Here is a 19510-nt window from a genome sequence, read left to right as displayed (position 1 = left end):
TGTTACATCACTGGACTCCCACATGGCCGACTGGAATTCAAGCCCTAGACCTGGTGGCTTGAGATTCACGCCAGACAGATATACACACATGCCCAAAATCCCAAGAGGAGAATGAAGGATAATCTCCCCTGAAGTTTTTTGTTTGTTTGTTTGTTTTGGTTTTTTGTTATATGCCGTGTGTATTTGCCAGAGAGATAGAGAGACAGAGAGACAGAAAATGAGAAATCACCCCCCCAGGGGGGATGGCCACACTGCAATCTCTTCTCCATTCTCCTCTTGGGATCTTGGGCACGCACGCACACGTGCCTGGCATGAGTTTAAGCCACCGGGTCTAGGACTCGAACCATGGTCAACTACACGGGAGTCCAGCAACATAACCATTATGCCATCAGCTGTTCCTGCAAAAATCTCTTAAACAAACAAACAAAAAACAGTTTCCAGGGCTAGTAGGTGGGCCGGTGGTTAAAGGCAGATAGATCCCACATGGTCCAGTGGGCAGTTTGAATTCTGGACTTGTTGGCTTGAAAGACACTACAGGGGGACCAGCAGTTGGAATAATGGCTATGTCGCTGGAATCCCACGTAGTCGACCGCGGTTCGAGTCCCGGACCCGGTGGCTTAAACTCATGCCGGGCGCGTGTGCGTGCGTGTCCAAGATCCTGAGAGGAGAATGGAGGAGAAGGGATTGCGGCGTGGCCATCCCCCCTGGGGGTGATTTCTCGCTTTCTGTCTCTCTGTCGTTCTGGTAAGAACATGCATCCTATAGCAAAAACCTCTAAAAAAAAAAAAAAAAACCTTAAAATAAAAAGGAGAATCTATTCAAAATTTTCAAAGACCAATGGCACAGAATGAAGGAAAGGAATGGAGTTTGTGGCAATGGCGCCCTCTGGTGGTCAACAGCTATTCCTGCTCAGTGAGGATTTCTTGAATCGGACTTAAAGAGAACACCTGCTAGACATCTTATTTTATGGTTAATAATAACCCATCCCCATGCTCGCTCTGGCAGTGCACATCCTAAAGTTGAAGAAACAGAAAGATTAGCAGCGCCCTTGTGCAGAGATGACACGCAAATTCATGAAGCATTCCAGATTTTTTGCATCCATGCTGGAATAAAACATACGTATGCATTGAAGGTAAACTGTGATTGAATGTGAAATTTTAACATTTATTTTATTTCATTTGATGCATCATCACTATTAATTTGTTAATCAGAGAGAGATAGGGGGAAAGTGAGAAAGGCAGCTGCCAGATCCGGAATTCGAACCACGGTCAGCCATGTGGGAGTCCAGTGCCCTTAACCACCATGCCGCCTGCTGGCCCCTGTTCCACCATTTTCTGAGTTAATCTCCTGGTTGTCGATTTGCGTTTCACCAGCTGGTAACACTGTAAAATGAGAAGCAATGAATTAAAAAGCCATCAGCTAGAGGGACCAGCAGTTAGCGTAATGGCTATGTCGCTGGACTCCCATGTAGTTGACTGCAGTTCGAGTCCCGGACCCAGTGGCTTAAACTCACGCTGGGTGCGTGTGCGTGCGTGCCCAAGATCCCGAGAGGAGAATGGAGGAGAAGGGATTGTGGCGTGGCCAGCCCCCATGTGAGCGCTGATTCCGTGTAAATCGAACCTGATTACACTTGCAAGAGCCCTATTTCCCCGTAAGGCCCCATTCGCAGGTACGAGGGGTTAGAATGTCAATATTGGGATTGTACACAGCTCAAACCACAGTCACCACAGTCACCTCGCGTCCAGGCGTCAGCTAGCCAGCCGAGTGGACGGGCGGAAGGGTGAAGGGTTTGAAACGTTCCTGGGAAACACGTACCGTGAAAAAAGATGTGTGGAATTCAAAATTCTTTTGTACCCCAAAAAACGACTTTTTTAAAAAGTTCAGGAAAACCAGCAGTTAGCGTAATGGCTATGTCACTGGACTCCCACATAGTCGACCGCGGATCAAGTCCTGGACCCGGGGGCTTAAAACTCACGCCGGGCGCGTGTGCGTGCGTGCCCAAGATCCCGAGAGGAGAATGGAGGAGAAGGGATTGCGGTGTGACCATCCCCCCTGGGGGGTGATTTCTCGCTTTCTGTCTCTATGTCTCTCTCTGTCTGTCTGGCGAGCGCACGCGCCCTATAGTGAAAACCTCTCAAAAAAAAAATTATTTTTTAAAAAAATTTCAGATGGTATGTGTACTCACGACCCAGAGAGACAGAGACAGAGAAAGGGAGGAAGAAAGTGGCGTCCGCCCCATAGGGTGTCGGTACACCATAATCCCTTCTCTATTTCTCCACCCTGTCGGGATTTGGGGCACGCACACACCTGCGCTCATGTTTTCCCTGTTCTCTTTTCTCTTTTTAAAATTTTACTATAGGGCACGTATGCTCACCAGAGAGAGAGAAGGGGAAGGGGATCGAGAAAACACCTTGAGGGCAGGAGGGTGGCCAGAGAGACAGAGACAAACGCACATGTGCCCAGCATTTTTTTTCAAGTTTTACCAGGTCTAGGACTTGAACTATGCACTCAGCTATGTGGGATCCAGCCCCTTAACCATCACGCCACCCACTCGTCCACACTCTATGGTTTTCAAGCCACTGGGGGCTGGGACTGTGGTCAGCCTTGTGGAATTGAACTCTCACCTAACCAATAAGCTAAGGAGACATCCCTAAACTTGCGGCATGGCCAAACCCCCTGGGGGGGTGATTTCTTGCTTTCTGTCTCTCTGTCTTTCTGGCGAGCGCAGGCGCCCTACAGCAAAAACAAACAAACAAACAAACAAAAACCAACCAACCAACCAACAAACCACCTCTCCAGATTTGCTAGGCAATTCTCTTGACTGTAAATCAGGAGGCTGATCCCCCAGGATCAAGTGGGGGCAGGCTTGATCCAGATCAGGACAGTGGATATTAAGGCCACACGAGCTCACCTAAGAAGGCCCGTGAGGATTTACAACACTCCTGCTGCCCAGGGCCGGCTTTGCCCCCCACGCCTCCCTGCCTCTGTACCCAGGAGGTACGGCTCCGCGCTCCCCACGGAGTCCGAGTCTTGGAGTCTTCTTCCCGCCTGGCCTCGCACTGGGACTGGCCTTGGGAACTGCTTTGGTCCCTGGGCTGGCAGCGTCATGGGGAACAAGCGGAGATGGAGAAGCTGGGGGACACTGTGCTTGGGTCTGACCGGCCCTGGGGAAGAGCCTGGGCCAGTCTGCTGGGGACAGAGACATGCAGGCCCCCTGCTGCCAGCTGCCAGCCAGCCAACTGGCCCTTTCTGGCAAATTTAGGAAAACGGTTGTTTGAGGTCAGTGAATAAACCTTCCAAATGAGGGACCAGCAGTTGGCATAATGGCTCCACCGCCAGACTCCCACATAGTCGATCACGGTTTGAGTCCCGGACCTGGTGGCTTAAACTCACCGGCCGCGTGTGCGTGCGTGCCCAAGATCCCGAGAGGAGAATGGAGGAGAAGGGATTGTGGTGTGGCCATCCCCTCGGGGGGTGATTTCCTGCTTTCTGTCTCTCTGGCGAGCACACGTGCCCTATAGCAAAAACCTCTCAAAATAAATTAATAAATAAGCATCATGATAATAAAATTAAATAATAATTTTTTAAAAGATGAATATGAAAATAATAAGAGGTTATCCTTGGGCCAGCAGGTGGCGTAAAGGGTAAGGTGCTGGATCCTACGTGGCCAACCACAGCTTTGAGTCCTGGACCTGGAGGCTTGAAAAACATGGCGGTTACATGTACCCGTGTGCCCAAAACCCTAAGAGGAGAATGGAGAAGAGAGTGCTGTGTAGCCTTCCCCCTGAGAGGGTTATTTCTCTTTTCCTGTCTCTGGTAAACACATACAAAAATCTATTAAAAATAAATAAATAACAGCCATCCTCATAGCCTAGTGCGGTGGCCGCCAGCATTTTGACACTAGCAACTGGTTTCATAGAAAATAATTTTTCTAAGACCTGGGGTAGAGGGGGAGGATGATTTGGCGATGACTCAAGCAAGTCCCATTTATTGGGCACTTTATTATTATGACATTATGTTTAAATATATTAAAAGAGGAGCCAGCAGGTGGTATGGTGGTTAAGGGCACCGGACTCCTACATGGTCAACTGCGGTTCGCATACTGGTCCTGGACCTGGTAGTTTGCTTTCTCACTTACTCTCTCTCTCTCTCTGTTCAAATTTAAATAAATAAATAAATGATGTTAAATTAAAAAATTCTTTTTTAAAATAATTATTTATTTTATTTTTATTTATTCATTCATTTAATTTTTAATTTGACCAGAGAGACATAGAGGGTGAGAGTAAAAGAGAGAGGAAGTGAGAAAGCAAGCTGCCAGATTCAGGACTCGAACCCCGGTCGGCCATGTGGGAGTGTCCAGCGCCTTAACCACCACGCCACCTGCTGGTCCCAAATAAAAAAATTCTTTAAAAAAATAAAAATATTTCAAAAGGGGCCAGCAGGGGACATGGTGGCTAAGGGCACTGGACTCCCACATGGCTGACTGTGGTTCGAGTCTTGGACCTGGTGGCTTGGTTTCTCACTTTCTCTCTCTCTCTCCCAGTTCCTCTCTGCTAAAGAAAAAAAGAAAAAAAGTTAAATATTTTTTAAAATAATGGTACAATTTACCATCATGCAGCATCAGGGCAGCCCTGAGCTTGCTTTTGTGCATCTAAGGAGCGCTGCATTCCAAGCCTCATTGGGATTATGGTGGTGAATGCGCAGGGCGAGTTTAGACAGGTTCCACGGTGAGAATCTAACGCCGCCACTGATTGGACAGGGGGCGGGCGCAAGTGGTAACATGACCAATGGGGGTGGCTGTAAATACAAAGGCAGCTTGGTCACCTGCCACTCACCTCCTGCTGTATAACCTGGGTCTGGGGGTTAAGGCGGCTGGATTTCACTGGACTGACATTGGTTTGAATCTCAGCCCTGGCAGCTTGAATAACATCTAGTGTGTTTGTGTGTGTGCGTACCCCCAAATCCCGATAGCATGGAGCGCCGAAGAAAGGACTGCAGTGTGATCACACTCGATTAGGGGTGCTGTCTCGGTCTCCAGTGAGCAGACACCCTCTGGTAATAAAATAATAGGGACCAGCAGGTGGCGTGGTAGTTAAGGCACTAACTCCCACATGGCTGACCGGGGTTCAAGCCCCACACCTAGAAACTTTCTCACTTTCCCCCTTTTTCTCTCTGGTAAGCACATGTACCCTGTAACATATTTTTAAAAATAATAATGGGGAGGGGAGACCAGAAGGTGGCATGGTGGTTAAGGTGGACACTGCCACATGACTGACCGTGGTTCAAGTCCCAGACCTGGTGGCTTGCTTTCTCACTTTCTTTTTTTTTTCTCTCCCCCCCCCACCTCTCTCTGGTCAAATTAAGATAAATGAGTGAATAAATAAAATTTAATAAACAATTACTTTTAAAAGATAATAATAATAGGGCCAGTAGGTGGTGGCATGGTGGTTAAGGTGCTAGACTCCCACATGGCCAACCATGGTTTGAGTCCCAGATCTGGCGGCTTGCCTTCTCACTTTCCCTTTCTCCTTCTCTCTCTGGGAAGCACTCCTGCCCCCAAAAAAGTAAATAATTCTTTAAAAAAAAAAAACCAAAAAACCATAAAATGATATAGGTGCAAGTCCTAGACCTGGCAGCTTGCCTTCTTACTCTCTCTCTCTCTCTGGTCAAATTAAAATAAGTAAACAAATAAATTAAATAATTATTTTAAAAAGCAGAAATAAGGGGCCGGCAAGTGGCATGGTGGTTAAAGGCGCTGGACTCCCACATGGCCGACTACGGTTCAAGTCTCGGACCTGGTGGCTTGCTTTCTCACTTCCTCTCTCTTTCTCTGTTGCTCCCTGATCAAACTGGAAAATAATAATGATAATAATAATAAGTAAAGTTAAATAAAATAATTCTTAAAAAAATAAATAAAAAGCAGAAATAAATCATTCTTAAAAAAAAAAACACTTATTAAAAAAAACTGGAAGGTGGGATGGAAGTTCCAAGACTCTTCTAAATCTCGTGAGACTCACCTTTGTTCCCACGGTCCCTCCTGTGAACCGTCTTCTCCAACTGAAATGGAACACTCCATTCTCTCTAGAATCAGACTTCACCTCGGCCATGCCAACCCCTCTGTAATTTAGGTTTTTCCAGAGCCAACCCCAGCCCCCCTCATAGCCCTCAGACTATTTTGTCCACCACAGAACCTGCATCAGACACTCAATAAATACTAAATAAGAATTCCAGAATACTTTGGGTGATGTAGTGGTTGAGGGACATCCACATGGACGACTGCAGTTCGAACCCCGGACATGGTGGCTTGAAACTCAAGCCAGGCATATGTGTGTGCGTGCCCCTGCCCCAATTCCCGGGAGAATGGAGAAGGGATTGGGGCATGGCCATCCCCTGAGGGGGCGACTTCTCTTCCCCCCCAACTGTCTCTGTCCCTCTCTGGCAAGCACATGGGCCCTAAATCAAACATCTCTTAGAAAATAAATAAATGGGGGACTCGCAGTTGGCGTAATGGCTGTGTTGCTGGACTCCCATGTAGTCGACCGCGGTTTGAGTCCCGGACCCGGTGGCTTAAACTCACGCCGGGTGCGTGTGTGTGAGTGCCCAAGATCCTGAGAGGAGAACGGAGGAGAAGGGATTGCGGCGTGGCCATCTCCCCTGGGGGTGATTTCTAGTTGGTGAGTACACGCACCCTATAGCAAAAATCTCTCAAAACAAAAACAAAAACAAAAACAAAACAACTGAAAAAAAGACTATGTAACAGAGACCACGTGTGGCTCGCAGAGTCTGAATTATTTACTATCTGGCCCTTCATAATTGAACCCTGACAGAACCTCTCTAGGTAAAACCACAGCAAGGGAGTCAGGGTTCTAAGGGGAATGACCAACAGGGCCTTAGACACCTCACTTGCCCAGGAATCACCATGAAGCCATGTTCCTCTATTCTATCAATTTAGCACCTACATTCTAAACACCTGATTTTGAGGGCAAATCCCAAGGAATCTAACAACTTTCACAATCTGCTACTTGCCAGGTTCACTTTGGCTAAGGAATAAGAGAAACATATGTAATAATAGCTGGGGCCAGCAGGAGGCGTGGTGGTTCAGGAGGTGGACTCTGACATGACCGACAGGTTCAAGTCCCGGACCTGGCGGCTTGCCTTCTCACCTTTCCTCTCTCTCTCTCTCTCTCTGGTGATAACACGTGCCCTTATAGCAAAATTTTAAAGATGACAAAAAATTTTAAATAAATAATTCTTTCAAAATAAAAAAAATAAGTAGCTGGAGGTTATGAGTGATACAAATCTGTTTAATGTTTGATAGACAAATTCAAGTTGATAAAGACATTTCCTTGAATTTAATAAAGATACTAAAAATGGTACTTGCAGGATTTTGCTTTTTGTTTTTTAATATTTACAATCGCCTTTGCTTTTTTAAACAAAGTTCTGTACATAGAAATAAATATACAGAAACAAACCCTGTCAACTGTCTGCATCAGTACTCCTCAGTGGTGGGCTCACCATTTATAAGGAAGACATCATTCGACGCACACTGTCACAGAGACTGTTCTCGCCGTAAGGACTTCTAGCTTAAGACGCTGGGACTAGGTCTCTCTAGCTATCCAGAGGCCTCTACCTACCAGCTCAGTTAACCATGAAAGCGATGCACGTACACACCGCCTTCAAGTGGAGCGTGACTAAGACCTAACACCCGGCGGCGATGTCTATACTCAAAGCTGTCTGAAGCCCTTCCATACACAGGGGTGGTTAAAAGCAGAAATAAACCCCATCTCCTCATGGCTAGTCACTGTGAAAAGCATGCGCGAAGCAATTGACGGCAGGGTTAAGGATTCAGCTTGCTAGTGTCCGAGGGGACACTAACAAGATCCTTTAGCCTCATCCACCAGAGGGTGGGCCTCTGCGACCGGGTCTCCAGGAACACGTTCCTCCATCACCAGACAAGGGGTTGTAACCTAGGGCGGGAGAGGAAGCAGGGTATTATCAGCGGCTGAAAAACCCGGGAGCATTTTCTATCCAAATAAACGAGCCTGACCCGTAAACCATAGCCGAGGTATGGATTCTAGCCTCACAGACATGTTCAAGTGGCTGTTAGCTACCCTAAGAAAACAACAACTAGGGCCAGCAGATACATGGTGGTGAAGGTGCTGGACTGTGGTTCGAGTCCTGGACCTGGTGACTTGCTTTCTCAGTTTTCCTTTCTTTCTCTCTCTCTGGCCAAACAATGATAAATGAAATAAAATAAATAAATCCTTGGGCAGGCAGGTGGCATGGTGAAGGTGGCTGGACTCCCACATGGCTGACCATGGTTCGAATCCCAGACTTGGCAGCTTGCTTTCTCACTTTCCTTCTCTCTCTCTCTGGTCAACTTCAAAAAAAAAAATTAAATAAGTAAAATAATGAATTTATTAATATAAATTATAATATAATATAAATATAATATAAAACAATTAATAAATGAAATAAAAATAATTCTTAAAAAAAAAAAAAAGTCCTTAAAAAAAAAAACACAAAAGAACAGGGACCAGTCCAGTCACGTCACTGGACTCCCACTTAGTTGACTGTAGTTCGAGTCCCAGACCTGGCGACTTAAAACACATTAGGTCTATGTGTGTGTGTGCCTGCCCAAAATCCCAAGAGGAGAATGGAAGAGAAGAAACTACAGCATGGTCACCCCCACTGGGGGGTGATTTCTAGTTTTCTGTCTCTGGAGGTTGTGAGCGTCTCTCCAGCGAGAGCACGTGCCTTATAGTAAAAAAAAAAAAAATCTCTCTCTCTCTAAAAAAAAAAAACCAACGAACCACAGAGAAAACGAAGCACCTTTATATTGTGTTTGCATTTTCCATGAAATTTCTAGTGAGAAAATAAGCCAGAAATCGAGAAGCCACCCCCCAGGGAGGATGGCTGTACCGCCATAATTCTTTCTCCATTCTCCTCCTGGGAGTTTGGGCACACATGCATATGCACCCAGCACGAGTTAGAAACCACCAGGTCTGGGACTTGAACTGTAGTCGATCACACGGGAGCCCGATACCTTAACCACTATGCCACCTGCTGGCCCCCAGAAGACAGATTTTTAAAAACAGAAACAGGTGGCCAGTAGGTGGTGTGGTGATGAAAGTGCTGGATCCTACATGGCCAACTCCACGGTTCAAGTCCTGGACCTGGTGACTTAAAAACATGCTGAACACGAACAAGCAGCTGGCAGAGTGGTTACGTTGCTGGATTCCCACACGGCCTACTGCGGTTTGAGTCCCAGACCCGGTGGCTTGAAACTCATGCCAGGCACGTGTGCGTGTGTGTCCAAGATCCCAGAAGAGAATGGAGGACAAGAAATTACAGTGTGGCCATCCTCCCTGAAGGGGGTGATTTCTTCCTTTCCTTCTATGTCTGTCTCTGCCTCTCTCTGGTGAATGCACACCCCCCTAAGGCAAAAACCTGTAAAAAACAAACCTGCATGTGTGTGCGTGCATGCCCCAAATCCAGGGGACAGCATGGAGATGGCACTACAGAGCAGCCATCCCCCCAGAGGCTGATTTCTCACTTTCTCTCTCTCTCTGGCAAGCGCATGCACCTTATGGCCAAAATCTAAAACAGAAAACAAAACAAAACAGGGACTGATGCCATAGTTTTGTGGTTAAGGGAGCTGGATCCCACACTGGCCGACCCAGTTCAAACCCCAGACCAGTGGCTTGAAAAACACACCCGGCCTGTTTGCCCAAATCCTCGTGCGATGGAAAACTGGAGAAAAGATGACGGTGTGACCACGCTCTATTATGCGGTCCCGTTCCCCCTTTGCCTCTCTGGTGAGCGCGTGTACCCTCTGGTGGTTCAAAAAAAAATCACAGCAGAAGGGAGCTTGTCATTTCTGCCAGGCACGGAACTGTGCCATCTGCGCCCTGCCCTCCCTCAGCCCCTCGGCTTCCCGTGGTCCACGCCAAGAGCGTGATGAGGCCCCACTGAGCTGATTGCTCCTGACTGACTGAGCAATCTTTGGGCAATAAATCCCCACAGCCCGATCTCCTCATTTGTGAAACCAGGCTAGTCAAGGCTCCCGGCTCAGGACGGCAGGGAATCCTTAACAGAGGCCAGCACGCAAGCTATCCTGCATGCCATTTTACTTCAGTTTTGCTCTAAGGCATGGGCACTCGTCAGAAAAGGAAAATGATGGGAACCAGCAGTTAGCGTAATGGCTGTGTCGCTGGACTCCCATGTAGTCGACCGTGGTTCGCGTCCCGGACCCGGTGGCTTAGAACTCACGCCGGGCGCGTGTGCGTGTGTGCCCAAGATCCCGAGAGGAGAATGGAGGAGAAGGGATTGCGGCGTGACAATCCCCCCTGGGGGGTGATTTCTCGCTTTCTGTCTCTATGTCTCTCTCTGTCTGTCTGGTGAGCTCACACACCCTATAGTGAAAACCTCTCCAAAAAAAAAAAAGGGAAAGTGATTAACTCCCCAGCAGAGTGGCCATACCACAATCCCATCTCTAGTCTCTTGTGATTTGGGGCACGCACACACACCCCCAGCATGATTTTTAAGCGGTAGGGTTTGGGACTTGAGCTACAGAGTTGGCCATGTGGGAGCCAGTGGTTTATTCACCACGCCACCTGTTGGCCAGCAAATGCATTACACGTTGTACCATGTCTACTGTTCCCCTCAAGATCATGGACATGAGCTCTCAAAATGGGCCTCTGCCGGGCATGGTGGCTGGCTACCTGCCCTACGGCAAAAACCTATGGAGGCTGGAGGATTGCAGCATCGAGTCCATCTCACTCTCTCTGTCTCGCTCAACGAGTGCACGATTCAAGAAAAAAGGGACCAGCAGTTAGCGTAATGCCTGTTGCTGGATTTCCATGTAGTCGACCGTGGTTCGCGTCCCGGACCCGGTGGCTTAAACTCACACCGGGCACGTGTGCGTGCGTCCCCAAGATCCCGAGAGGAGAATGGAGGAGAAGGGATTGCGGCGTGGCCATCCCCCCTGGGGGCTGATTTCTCGCTTTCTGTCTCTCTGTCTCTCTCTGTCTGTCTGGCGAACACACGTGCCCTATAGCAAAATTCTCTCCAAAAAAAAAAAAAATAGTTACATATTATTATTTTTTAATTTGACTATAGAGAAAGAGAAAGTGAGAAAGCAAGCTGCCAGGTCCAGGACTTGAACCACAGTGGGCCGTGTGGGAGTCCAGCACCTTAACCAGCACGCCACCTGCTGGCCCCGAATCTTGTTTCTGAAAGGTAACTATGTCCTACGAAGGTGCCGAGACTCTGTAACATCTGACATTTGGCGCTTACCGCCTCCTCGCAAAGGCTTCCTGTCGGGTTTCCGCTTCGGGACGGCGGCCGAGGTCGAAGGCCCAGGACTGTCATCCTCCTGTTTGAACACACACAGGTTAAGAGTCGGTGAAAACATCGTACTCGGAAAGAACTTGGGCTACTAGAACAATGCCAAGTCGGCCAAAGGCTCCGGGCACCTGAGGCTTGCGCGCGCTTCCTTTGTAACTCTTCCCTTCCTGCATGCTGTCCCACATTTCAATCTTCTGTCTCCTCCTCTCTTCTTCGAGCTGAGAAAACAATCACGGCACACAGGGACGGTCAGAAGCTGCCATCTTTCTCCAAGAAAATACACAGTTTTGACAATGCTTTTTTTTTTTTTCTTAAAGAATTATTTTACTGGGGCTGGCGGGTGGTGTGGTGGTTAAAGGTGCCGGACTCTCGCATGGCCAATCATGGTTCAAATCCTGGACCTGGGGGCTTGCTTTCTCACTTTCCCTCTCACGGTTCAAGTCCCGGACCCGGTGGCTTAAACTCACGCCGGGCGCGTGTGCGTGCGTGCCCAAGATCCCGAGAGAATAGAGGAGAAGGGATTGCGGCGTGGCCATCCCCTCCTGGGGGGTGATTTCTCACTTTCGGTCTCTCTGTCTCTCTCTGTCTTTCTGGCAAGCGCACGCACCCGATAAGAAAAAACCTCTCCAAAAAAAAGGGAATGATTTTACTTTATTTATTTATTTTTAATTTGGCCAGAGAGGGACAGCATGAATTAGAGAGATAGTGAGAAAGTGAGCCACCGAGCCCAGGACTTGAACTGTAGTTGGTCATGTGGGAGTCCAGAGCCCTTAACCACCATGCCACCTCCCTGCCCCTCTTGATTTAATTCTCAGGGCCGAGAGGTGGCGTAGTGGTTAAAGGCACTGGATTCCACATGGCTAACCATTTGGCAGCTTACTTTCTCACTTGCTCTTTTCACTCGCTTGTTCTGTCCCTGTCTGGTCAAATTTAAATAAATAAATACAGTTAAATAATTCTTAAAAAAAATTATTTAATTCTACTTATTATTATTTTTTAATTTGCTATAGGGCACATGTACTCACCAGAGACGGACAGAGAGAAGCAGCAAACCATCAACTCTGGGACTCAAACTGTGGCGGCCCATGTGGGAGTATAGTCCAGTGCTGTAACCATGCTACCTGCTGCTCCATAAAATGACCACTGCGGACCAGCAGTTGGCATAATGGCTATGTTGCTGGACTCCCATGTAGTCGACTGAGGTTCGAGTCCCGGACCCGGTGGCTTAAACTCACGCGAGGTGCGTGTGTGTGCGTGCCCAAGATCCAGAGAGGAGAATGGAGGAGAAGGGATTGTGGCGTGGCCATCTCCTCGAGAGGTGATTTCTCGCTTTCTGTCTGTCTGTTTCTCTGACAAGTACACATACCCTATAGCAAAAATCTTCCATCCCCCCTCAATAAATAAATAACAGAAGTTACTAATAGGTACAGAGGTGCATGTGACCCTGGAGAGGCACAGGGAGGACCAACAGCACGAGCAGATTCCCTCGCTGCAGAGGTGGTGTTCTGAGAAACGTCTGGGCTGACCCCAGAAAGCAGAAGTTACACTTTGTCACAGTGGGAGCAGGGCAGGGCAGAGCTGGTGGGTGAGTCCACTCCCTCCCGTGAGAAGCGGGACTCTTCCCCTGGCTGCTCACGACAATCCTCGGTTCTTCCTGCTCCCTCACCTCCTACTGCCCCCGAACCAAACCCAGTGCCCCCCTTTTTTTTCCCCCTAAGAAATATTTCATTTGGGGCCAGCAGGTGGTGTGTTGGTTAAGGTGTTGGAATTCCCACATGCCTAACTGCCTTTTGAGTCCTGGACCTGGTGGCTTGCTTTCTTACTCTCCCTCTCTCTGTCTTTCCTTGGCAAAACTCATGTGAAATAATAAATAAATAAATATTTTTAAATTAATCTTATTTATTATTATTGTTCTTACTATTTATTTTTTGGAGGGGTTTTTGCTATAGGGCGCGTGCGCTCGCCAGAAAGACAGAGAGAGACAGAGAGACAGAAAGCGAGAAATCACCCCCAGGGGGGATGGTCACGCCACAATCCCTTCTCCTCCATTCTCCTCTCGGGATCTTGGGCACGCACGCACATGCGCCTGGCGTGAGTTTTAAGCCACCGGGTCTGGGACGCGAACCGCGGTTGACTGTGTGGGAGTCCAGTGACATAGCCATTACGCTAACTGTTGGCCCCTGTTCTTACTATTTTTTAATTTGACTAGATTGAGACAGAGAGAAAGAGGAAGTGAGAACACAAGCTGCCAGGTCCAGAACTTGAACCAACCACCGTCAGCCATGTGGGAGTCCAGCATCTTAACCACCATACAACCCCCGGGCCACCAAATCCAGTGCCCTAAAATCTTTCAGGGCCAGCCAGCAGATGGCGTGGTGGTTGCTGGACTCCCACATGGCCGACAGTGGTTCAAGTCTCCTATCTGTTGGCTTGAAAATCACGTTAGATGCACGTGCACGCGTACCCAAGATCCCGGGGACGGAATGGAGAAAGGACTGTGGTGTGGCCATCCCCCGGGGGGAAATTTCTCGCCTTTTCTCTCACTCTGTGTCTCTCTCATGGGCCCTATGGCATAAACTTCTAAAATAGGGACTGCAGGAGGTGTCGTAATTGCAGGCACTGAATCCCACATGACCGACCATAGTTCAAGTCCCAGGCCTGGTGGGACTTTCTCACTTTTTCTCTCTCCTCTGTCTCTCTCTGGTCCAACTGCAAAATAATAATAAAATTAAAATAAAATGATTCTTTAAAAAAAAATGAAAGGAAACCTCTAAAATAAACAAATAAAATAAAATAAAATAAAAATCTTCCAGGGCCCACTAGTGGCATGGTGGTTAAGCGGCTGGATCTCACATGGCTAGCTGCGTGGTTCGAGTCTCAGACACAGTGTCTTGAAAGCGCGTATCCCAAAATCTCAAGAAGAGAATGGATTATGGCTGGTCAGGTGCTTTCTCACGTCTCGTCTGTCTCAATCCAGTGAGCACACATGCCGTATAGCAAAAAAAAAAAATAAATAAATAATTTACTAAAAGAGTATTTTCCTTTTAAACAGTAAGAAATCATGCTGACCAATCCCCAGCTAAGTGGAAGTGACTCTGTTACAATCAGATGTCCCCAATACCCACCCCGATGGGGCAGGGCTCACAAATTCACCCAGCACACACTCTGCCCCTAGTCTGTCCCTCTTCTGTGCCCTGTACCACCTCTCATTATATTACACTCATACATCTAAACTTCCCTAACACAGTATTTTTCTTGATTACAGAGCAATATACATATTTCTTTTTTTTTTTTTCTTTTTTTGGGAGAGATTTTCACTGTAGGGCGCGTGCGCTCGCCAGACAGACAGAGAGAGACATAGAGACAGAAAGCGAGAAATCACCCCCCAGGGGGGATGATCACGCCGTAATCCCTTCTCCTCCATTCTCCTCTTGGGATCTTGGGCATGCACGCACATGCGCCCGGCGTGAGTTTTAAGCCACCGGGTCCGGGACACGAACCGCGGTCAACTACGTGGGAGTCCAGCGACATAGCCATTATGCTAACTGCTGGTTCCCAGCAATATACATATTTCTTTTATATGAGATTTTTGCTATAGAGTGCATGTGCTTGAAGGACAGACAGAAAGCTAGAAATCACCCCCAGGAGGGATGGCCATGCTGTAATTCCTTCTCCTCCATTCTCCTCTTAGGATTTTGGGCACACACGTACATGCGCTCAGCATGAATTTCAAGCCACTGGGTCCAGGACTCTAACAGGCGATTGGCCACGTGGTAGTCCAGTGCCTTAACCACTACGCCACCTGCTGGCCCCTCCAACCAATAGTTACAAGAAGCACTAAAAACTTGAAGGACCAGCAGGTGGCATGGTGGTTAAGGTGGCTGGACTCCCACATGGCGGACAGAGGTTCGAGTCCCAAACTTGGCAGCTTGTTTTCTCACTTTTCCTCTCTCTCTCTGCTTCTCTCTGGTCAACTTAAAAAAACAAACAAACAAACAAACAAAAACAAGCAAAATAATGACAACGAATAAAATTAAATGAAAAACAACTTGTTAAAGCCGATGGGCTAGGACCCTCTCCTAGAAACTGCAGTTTATTACATGCCCGAACACAGGTGCTGTTACTAAGCGCAAAGGTTTTTTTTTTTTTTTCTTTGGAGAGATTTTCACTGTAGGGCCCGTGCGCTCGCCAGACAGAGAGAGAGAGAGAAAGCGAGAAATCATCCCCCAGGGGGGATGGTCACGCCGCAATCACCTTCTCCTCCATTCTCCTCTCAGGATCTTGAGCACGCACGCACACGCGCCCGGCGTGAATTTTAAGCTACCGGGTCCGGGACACGAACCGCGGTCGACTACGTGGGAGTCCAGCGACATAGCCATTACACTAACTGCTGGTTCCCTAAGCGCGAAGGTTCTTGAGACGGCATATTCAAACTCCGACCTGCTCATACCTGTCTTAGCTTTTCCTTGTGCTTTTCGACTTGTGCGTTCAGTTCTTCTTGCATTTTCAAACGAGCAGCTGCTAACGCCTCTTGCCGTTTAACAACCACATCAGGTTCTAAAATAGCAGAAAAAAAATTGGTATGAAGCACCTTGCGTGATAATGGCACATCCAATGACAACTGTCAGTGCCCATAGCATGAGAAGCCTGAAGAGGGACAGAGAGTGGACAGCGAAAAAGGATGTGTTTTTACAAGACTATTTATATCCATTTTGCATGCAGTTTATTGCTTAAACAGGCAGTAAACTGTCCCTTAGCTATTATTTTTTGAGAGACTTTTGCTATAGGGTGCATGTGCTCGCTGCAGAGAGAGACAGAGACAGAGAGACAGAAAGTGAGAAATCATCCCCAGAGGGGATGCCCACACTGCAATCCCATTTCCTCTTATCCTCCTCTCGGGATTTTGGGTACGCACGCACACGCGCCCAGTGTGTTTTAAGCCACCAGGTCCGGGATTCGAACTGAGGTTGACTACACGGGAGTCCAGCAATATAACCATTATGCTAGCTGCTGGTCCGCTTAACACTCAATATCCATATTACTGGATTATTATTAGAAATGGAGATTTGGGGGCTGGCAGGTAGTGTGCTGGCTAAGGCACTGGACTACTATACGGCCAACTATAGTTCAAGTCCTGGACCTGGCAGCTTGCTTTCTCACATTCTGTCTGTCTCTGATGAGTGTAAGTGTCTTATGGCAAAAAAAATGAATAGTAATAATAAATTAAATTATATTAAATAATTCTTTAAAAAGAAAGAAAGAGGGGCCAGCAGGTGGTGTGGTTGTTAAGGGTGCTGGATTCCCACATGACCCACCACGGTTCAAGTCCCAGACCTGGTTGCTTGCCTTCTCCCTTTCCCGCTCTCTCCCTCTGTCCCTCTCTGGTCAAATTTAAATAAATAAATAAAGATAAATAAAATAATTCTTACAAAGAAAGAAAGAGAGAAAGAAAGAGAGAAAGACAGGCAGGCAGGCAGATTTCTGGGCTCTTCCCAGAAATTCCAATTCACAGGTCTTCATTTTAATCCAGTAAGTGAAAAACCATTCAACTAGATTTGTATTGAATGTTCTATGCAGCACCAGGCAGGCTGTTCTAGCTCATTAAATCTCTAAAATTAAAAAAAACGAAAAAATTGCTCACGTATCAAAATCAATTTCAGAAGTATAAACTGTTTTCTCCCATGCAAATACAAATCATATTCTTCTTCTTACTCTTCATAACCGATTAACGTTTCGACACTAAAAGTTGGCGTGGCATTGCCACCCTCGTTCCTGGTCCCCCCGGGGGCTGCGGCTCGATCCAGCTGCCTCTGCCTCAAGGCTCTCAGGCGGGTGGACAGCTTCTGAAACAGCACGTAGAGGACGATGCAGCTGAAGACGATGTACCAGCCGTAGGTGGCCAGCAGGGAGCCCACTGAAAAGACAAAAGCCGATTTCCAAGAAACCGCCAGGGACACCACTCTATAGTTGACTTTTCCAAAAACCTAACAAAAAATACAAAACGAGTGTAGCTCCTGCCCTCCAGATCGTCACGGTTTCGCTAAAGCAAAGCCCTCCTACTCAGGGCAGATAAAATGTGAGCGAGACGTGCAACAATTCAGGCATCATTGAAAAGGGCGGCTTTTCCACCATCTGGGGAGTACGGAGGACGAAGGGCAGGGCAGCTGGGTTTTGTGGGATGAAGAGGAGCTTGGAAGGAAGTTTCTAAGACGAGCAAAAGCCTTTCGGTCTAGGGAACCACGTATAAAAGGGTGACAGCGCGGGAGGTAGGAGCGTTTGGAGGGATGTGTGGGAGAAGCCTGAAGGCACTCATCAAGGTCCAAGCGACCCCAGGATCCGCAATCAAGCGCCCACCGGCGCCGCCCAGGGTGATGCGGTTGCAGGGGAGCGAGGACACAGCGCGGTCCCGGCCTGCGCCCCGGACTTGCGTGCGGCCCCAATGGCCGGCTGCGAGCCTCCCAGGCCGGGGCTCAGCACCCAGAGAGGACGACCCACCGAACATGGCGGCGCATCGAGAAGCGGACGGCGCGAGGCCGCGCGGCCCGAAGCGACTCACCCGTGACGTGCAGGAAGCGCAGGCCCTCGGTCTCCAGCGCCGGCCGCGCGGACAGCTGCTCCCCGTCCCGCTCCATGGCCGCAGCCGCCGCCCGGCTCGGCCGCGTCGCCTTCTGCCAGGCACTTCCGGTCTCCTCCTACGTATACGTGGCGCGCCAGGACGCAACCGCGGTCTCGGCCAATCGCGACTCGCCGCGCCTTGGGTTCGGCCTATCACAGAGGGGGTGTGGCTAGGGGCGGGGCGGGCGAGACGGACTTCCGCCCAAGGCTCGCTGGAGCCGGCGCTGGAGCAGCTGCTCCCATTCTGGCCGGAGGGTGGACGGCTGACCTGATTTCTTACCATAGTTTACCTTTTGGCTGATTGGACACGAGGCTAAGGAGCTTAAGGGCCAACGGGACACAGGAATGGCGCCCACATCCTTGCCCCCGGGCACATTGGGCAACAAGGCTGAGGCCGGCCACTCCCAGCTGTGAGGTTGCAGCTGACGTCCGCCCCCATGAAGCTGTGACCATGTGACCACGAAATAGGACAGCCGCCGCCACCTGCTAGTGGCGTTACCTTTCACACCTTTCAGCCCAGTTAATCCCCGCGGATCCTCGAGTCTCCAGAATCAAAACGGGCCCAGCGAGTGGCATGGTGGTTAAGAGCGCTGGACTCCCACAAGGCCGACTGTGGTTCAAATCCCAGACCTGGCAGCTTGCTTTCTCACTTTCTCTGTCTTTCTCACTCTGCTCCTCTCTGGTCAAAATAAAATAAGTAAATAAATAAATAAATGTTAAATAAAATAATTCTTAAAAAAAAAATGTCTCGGGAAAGAATGAGCACACCGTGAAGGCGCCAACCTGTGTTGAGTCTCTGTATTATTACAAGTCGTGATCACAATTATTTATCACTGTACCCTGGCTTCCCCTGCCTGCAATGCCCGCTTTTACCACTTTCTGCTAAAATGTCACTACCTCTACGGTGACTGTAACCAGCACGGTATTTGAAATTTAAATCTGATCTTGAAAAATATATATATATATATGTATTTTTTTTTTTTTTGGAGAGGTTTTTGCTATAGGGCTCCTGTGCTTGTCACAAAGACAGAGAGACAGACAGAGAGCAAGAAATCACCCCCCAGGGGGGATGGTCATGCCGCAACCTCTGCTCCATTCTCCTCTCTGGGATCTTGGGCACGCACGCACACGCACCCAGCGTGAGTTTAAGCCACCGGGTCCGGGACTCAAACCGCAGTCGACTACATGGGAGTCCAGCCACATAGCCATTATGCCAACTGCTGCTGGTCCCTAAAATTCTTTTTTTTTTTTAATTATTTATTGTTTTAAAATTTTTAAACTTATTATTCTTCAATGTTGACCAGAGAGAGACAGACACAGAGAAAGGGAGAATGAGAAAGGAAGCCGCCAGGTTCAGGACTTGGAACTGTGGTCGGTTATGTGGGAGTCCAGTGTCTCAGCCACCATGTCACCTGCTGGCCCTTGTTGTGTAAAATTCTCAGTTCTTTGGGTACAAATCTGTGAGATTAGAGACCCACCCTAAAACACAAAATGAAAGACCACAAGCAGCTATAAAGTAGGAAAACAAAAGTTTTTTTTAATCATT

General features: G+C 48.3%; 1 protein-coding gene and 1 non-coding gene across 2 annotated transcripts; one reads left to right on the top strand and one right to left on the bottom strand.

Moving 5' to 3' along the window:
• The first annotated feature begins 991 nt into the window (after positions 1 to 991).
• On the top strand, positions 992 to 1093 carry LOC114004943 (U6 spliceosomal RNA). The gene has a single exon (XR_003546894.1). It is a non-coding gene; the product is annotated as a U6 spliceosomal RNA (small nuclear RNA).
• Positions 1094 to 7283: 6190 nt separating this feature from the next.
• On the bottom strand, positions 7284 to 18055 carry SELENOS (selenoprotein S). The gene is made up of 6 exons (XM_014593388.2): positions 17906 to 18055; positions 17132 to 17263; positions 15800 to 15909; positions 11478 to 11567; positions 11299 to 11377; positions 7284 to 7967 (listed from the first exon to the last, which is right to left on the bottom strand). Exons 1-6 carry the CDS (start codon positions 17979 to 17981, stop codon positions 7891 to 7893), a joined length of 564 nt encoding a protein of 187 aa, XP_014448874.1. The 5' UTR covers positions 17982 to 18055; the 3' UTR covers positions 7284 to 7890.
• Positions 18056 to 19510: the final 1455 nt, after the last annotated feature.

Source organism: Tupaia chinensis, unplaced genomic scaffold, assembly GCF_000334495.1.
Source record: "Tupaia chinensis unplaced genomic scaffold, TupChi_1.0 Scaffold140464_1, whole genome shotgun sequence".
NCBI classification, from domain to species: Eukaryota; Metazoa; Chordata; class Mammalia; order Scandentia; family Tupaiidae; genus Tupaia; species Tupaia belangeri.
The sequence above is the reverse complement of the archived record's forward strand: the minus strand, read 5'-3'. Positions and strand labels throughout refer to the sequence as shown.